General features: G+C 46.2%; 1 protein-coding gene across 1 annotated transcript in view; it reads right to left on the bottom strand.

The window, feature by feature from the left end:
- Window positions 1-2,172, bottom strand: part of LOC138370624 (cell surface glycoprotein 1-like) — an 84,096-nt gene extending 81,924 nt beyond the window's left edge. Inside the window, exon 1 of the mRNA XM_069335184.1 lies at window positions 1,668-2,172. Within this exon, the coding sequence (XP_069191285.1) occupies window positions 1,668-1,752 (85 nt within the window). The 5' untranslated portion in view covers window positions 1,753-2,172. The remainder of the gene's footprint in view (window positions 1-1,667) is intronic.
- Window positions 2,173-5,645: the final 3,473 nt, after the last annotated feature.

The following is a 5,645-nucleotide window of genomic DNA, read 5'->3' as shown; positions in this document are numbered from 1 at the left end:
AATGAGCCACAGAGACATTAGAAAAAACTTTTCAGTGTCAGAGTAGTTAGTAAATGGAATGCATTAGGCAGTGATGTGGTGGAGGCTGACTCCATACACAGTTTCAAATGTAGATATGATAGAGCCCAGTAGGCTCAGGAATCTCTACACCAGTCGATTGACGGTTGAGAGGCGGAATCAAAGAGCCAAAGCTCAACCACCGCAAGCACAATTAGGCGAGTACACACACGGGGATTACCTAAGGGAGTACTTAAACAACAGGAAGTAGAGAGTTACTGTGAGGGGGGGAGGGGTTGAGACCTGTGATTGGTGTGATGTCACCAGCGGAGTCCCGCAGGGTTCTGTACTCGGACCTGTCCTGTTTCTGATATACGTGAATGATCTTCCAGTGGGTATACTACTCTCAATGGTTGCTGATGAGGCCAAAATTATGAGAAGGATTAAGACAGGAGGACAGCATGAGGCTACAAAATGACCTGGACAAGTTGAAGGAATGGTCTAACAAATGCCTACTAGAATTTAACTCAATCAAGTGTAAAGTATTGAAGATAGATGTAGGAAGCAGGAGGCAAAACATAAAGTACCAGTTGGGAGATGAAATCCTTCAGGGATCAGGAAGGGAGAAGATCTGGGGGTTGATATCACACATGTCCCCTGAAGCTCACATCAAAAGGATATCATCAGCGGCGTATGTGAGGCAAGCTAACATAAGAAATGCTTTTTAGAAACTTGTGTAAGGAATCATTCAGAACATTGTATAATTCATATGTCAGAGCAATCCTGGAGTATGCAGTTCTAGCGTGGAGTCCACATCTAGTCAAACAAAACGAAGTTAGAAAAAGTTCAGAGGTATGCCACCAGGCTGGTTCCCGAGCTGAGAGGTAAAAACTACGATGAAAGGCTACTAGAATTAAAGCTCCCGACATTCGAAGACAGAAGAGTTAGGGGAGACATGATCACCACCTATAAAATTATCAGAGAAATTAACAGGGTGGATAAAGACAAACTATTTAGCATGGTTGTTGCGCGAACAAGGGGACACAAGTGGAAACTTAGTAACCAAATGAGCCAAAGGGACGTAAGAAAGATTTTTCAGTGTCAGAGTAGTTAACAGATAAAAAAAATGCATAAGGAAGTGATGTGGTGGAGGCTGACTCCATACACAGTTTCAAATGTAGATATGATAGAGCCCAGTAGGCTCAGGAACCTGTACACCAGTTGATTGACAGTAGAGAGGCGGGACCAAAGAACCGAAACTCATCCACGGAAGTACAATTAGGCCAAAACAAACACACACACACACACACACACGTGATATGGTCATCAATAATACCCCGGTGTTTACCTACACATGTATAAAAACCCGAGATAATCCCCCGTCACAGCAACACTGACCTTCACAGCCAAACATTACCTTCCTATCTTAAACTCCACAAAATTACACATGTACAAAGCAATACTTGTAGGTTGATATGCATGATTATAGAAGCACTATAGCGGTAAGATGCAAGTGTTTATAATGATACACAGAGTTAAGTCCATTACATTTATATATATATATATATATATATATATATATATATATATATATATATATATATATATATATATATATATATATATATTAGAGAGAGAGAAAAGAAACCTTGAGGTATTAAGGAGCTTACCTTCCATATACCATGGTTGCCACACTTTGGGTGAGGGCCGATCTCTCTCTGGCATCACCACCGCCATACTAGTCATATCTCGCATACTACACTATACAACGCGATCTTCACAGCCAATACCAACACTTTAAAAAAATATATATATGTAAATCCACTCAAAATAAGTGTTTGTTTTTTTGGTCAATGTTTTGTGACAGTCCGCTTTCGGTACACGGGAGGTGACACTGGTTGTCACAGCTCAGGAGGAGGAGGTCACGAACTCGAGCACAGGCTCCGTAGCGCTGCCTGTCAGACGCGCACACCTTCACTGGACGGCCGACAACCCACTTGTGTTCTCATCAATGAAGTTAAAGTCTTGGTCGAGTACCGGCAGTTGACGAAGACTTGGAGATTTTTACTCATCATTTCGATCACCTGAGCGATAGAGCGAGAGTAGTAAAGTAATAATGGAAGAAAACTACTCTAAGCTGGCATGATGAATCTATTTTATTGTATAATATATTTCTCATTGTAGTTGTAGTAGAATCCTGTTAGGGTTCTAAGTGAATGAATGTATTTTGGTAGTCGATAAGTGTGGGTTCCGAATTTTTGATTTGTGAAAGCTGTGCGTTGTACAGTGACAACGCCGACATGCTCAGCCTCTGGGGAAATAGTGGGTTGTGATTGGAGGGGCGCGTAAACTTGCAGCCAATGAGAAGTCCGAGTGCGGCTAGCCTCTCACAGGGGTCCTCCGAGGTGTTCCTGGTATGCCAGGAATGCAAAGTTCGTTTGTACGGCCGCTCTTTTGGGGAAACCTTCATTATAACCGAGTGACGGAATGCGGTTCGACGGTGGCATTTAAAAAGCGTCAACTATCCTTCCATCAGGGACACGTAGACTAGACGCACATTCTTCCCCAACCGCACCTCAGTTTACTTTCTAAACCGCGTAGCGTTCTGAGGTAAACTTTGTTTTGTTTTTCTTCTCGCAAGTTTTTTCCCCGCGAAAGGCGAGTTTACTCATCCTGTGAGTGACGGTGCTCAGAAATATTCCGCCATATAGTGACAGTATTGGGCAGCGTCACTCATCCTGTGAGTGACGGTGCTCAGAAATATTCCGCCATATAGTGACAGTATTGGGCAGCGTCACTCATCCTGTGAGTGGACACACCGGGGAGACATGATCACCACATACAAAATTCTCGGGGGAATTGACAAGGATGGATTATTTAACACGGGTGGTACACGCACAAGGGGACTCAGGTGGAAGCTGAGTACCCAAATGAGCCACAGAGACATTACAAAGAACTGTTTCAGTGTCAGAGTAGCTAGTGTGGTGGAGGCTGACTCCATACACAGTTTCAAATGTAGATATGATAGAGCCCAATAGGCTCAGAAATCTGTACACCAGTTGATTAACCGTCGAGAGGCGGGACCAAAGGGCCAAAGCTCAACCCCCCCACAAGCACAACTAGGTGAGTACCGCCATAGTGACAGTACTAGTAACGCCACTCATCCTGTGAGTGAACACACCGCCACTCATCCTGTGAGTGAACACACCGCCACTCATCCCGTGAGTGAACACACCGCCACTCATCCCGTGAGTGAACACACCGCCACTCATCCCGTGAGTGAACACACCGCCACTCATCCCGTGAGTGAACACACCGCCACTCATCCCGTGAGTGAACACACCGCCACTCATCCTGTGAGTGAACACACCGCCACTCATCCTGTGAGTGAACACACCGCCACTCATCCTGTGAGTGAACACACCGCCACTCATCCTGTGAGTGAACACACCGCCACTCATCCTGCGAGTGAACACCCCGCCACTCATCCTGCGAGTGAACACCCCGCCACTCATCCTGTGAGTGAACACACCGCCATACCAGCATGTACAACTCCCCCTAACAGCAAGAACACCCGCTGGGCTGAATTCATCCCGCCTTATATCGCGTTATTTCTGGAATTGTTTGTAGGAAAGAAAAGTCTAAATGTCGTCATCTGAGGTCGACTCTGCCAGAACATTTGTTCCAATAAGTGTCGCGATGCCGTTTAACAGTGACACTTACCAAACCCAGTCATTAACACTTGATTGTCGCGAGTGTAAACACAGCCGCCGAGCGTGAAAATGAACACACTTTCAGCGTGGCGGATTAATAAAGCTGTTGTGTCTGGCGCTGAGTGGTCGTAAGGTAATCGCTGGGGAGCTGAGAGGGAGGTGATAGATAAGAAGTTGATGTAGTGTAGGGGAGGCTGCGCCTTCGGCTGTCTCTCTTTCTTGCTTCATTCATTTGTCGAGCGAGTCCTGTGGGGTGCCTGTCCTGTGGGGTGCCTGTCCTGTGGGGTGCCTGTCCTGTGGGGTGCCAGTCCTGTGGAGTGCCAGCCCAGAGGCGTACAAGAAACATGCAACCAGCTGCAACACAAAGCTATAATGGCAGCAACATGTTAATGAGAGGCTGCTATAAGGCTCATAATCAGTATAAGCAGCGCGAGGCTGTCACATTAGCCTCGTCGTCTAGCGCGTGCACTCTGTTTTCACTCGCACCTTTTTTTTCCCCTCCGAGTACGAGGCTTAGCGGTCAGGAGCCAGAGTGAAATACGAGCGTGCGGCCACGTGGGTGGGAGTTGAGGTTACCCCACACTTAGCACTGGTCGGGTTTAGTGTGTGTGTTTAAGTGTGTGAAGGAGTGTGGCAGCATGCCAGGTCTTTGTCACCCATCCTCCTAATAGCATGTCGTATTTTGACGTATACTCTCCCCTAAGGGCCAAAAACTATCGTACTAGAAAATGGCAGCGGCTCGCTGAATTGACGTACTGTCCCGTTTTCTGTTTTGGGTCCTCTGGTAGGTTAGGATAAGGGGGCACTTTCGTACGACAGTTTCGCGACGTTGGGGCACTTTAGGAGGCTGCGTCAGGACCCCCCAGGGATCACTGAGCCAGGGAGAGGACCCGGAGCCGAGATGAGGGAGCATCATGTATAGCGTCTGTTCCAGAGGGAAGATGTGCAGCATCTTAACGGCTGTCAAAGGCGGCAGGAGAGACAGCGGCTCTGAAGAATAACCTGTTCACAGGCGGTACGTTAGTGATAACGCTGTGTGTGTGTGTGTGTGTGTGTGTGTGTGTGTGTATGTATGTGTGTGTGTGTGTGTGTGTGTAGACGAGGAGAACACTGCGTGCACTAGACCGTGGGATGGAGGTAATTACCATAGCCAGGTTGGAGATGTTACCTGTGGCAGGTAGCTCCATACAACCCCTCCCTCAATCCAGAGAAAAAATGTATAAATGTTGTTGAGTAGAGTGAAAGCTCTTCAATCACTTGCGGTTGAGTACTCAGTAACTCGCCGCACTATATGTGAATCAGATCTTCTAGCCTGACACAGACTAGAATGTTTACAAACCGTCTTAAATCACTCTCTGTGGTAGAGTGTTCAATCACCCACAGCACAATATTTACAACAGATCCTAAACCCTGTCTCTGGAGGACAGAAGGGAAATCTTGCGTCACTACTTAAGCTTTCTCAATAAGAACTGTGCCCCACTCTTCAACGTTAAGTGTCCAGTCCTCACATTCCTCTGACATTATGGCGGCAGTATAATGCTCCTGTGCCTATGTTTATGTCAACTAATCTGGCTCTGAGCGTAAGACAAGCCACGCACAATGCTGGCAGGAGGAAGCGAAGCTTGAAGCCATCTTCTAAGATGAACATAAAAGTTTTGAGAGCGACAGTTCCCACACGGCGCGCTACACATGACACGAGGCCATGAAGCTGCTGGAGCTCGGTGCTACTAGCAAAACAATTGCTACCATAGTGCAACTGTTTTGCACTATCGACGCAAAACAATTTTGATAATGTTTTTTGCTCCCTGCACTGAGCTCTCTGTCAATGTTTTAGTAAGGAGTTGTGTTTTTTACTCTTTTTACGGATTATTTCTTTCATTGTTCTTTCCTCTTTCTTATATTTACTGTGCATGGTGGATTTGTAATATAATTTTA

This window comes from Procambarus clarkii, chromosome 32, assembly GCF_040958095.1.
Source record: "Procambarus clarkii isolate CNS0578487 chromosome 32, FALCON_Pclarkii_2.0, whole genome shotgun sequence".
In the NCBI taxonomy this organism is placed as follows: Eukaryota; Metazoa; Arthropoda; class Malacostraca; order Decapoda; family Cambaridae; genus Procambarus; species Procambarus clarkii.
This window is presented reverse-complemented; position numbering and strand designations above follow the sequence as displayed.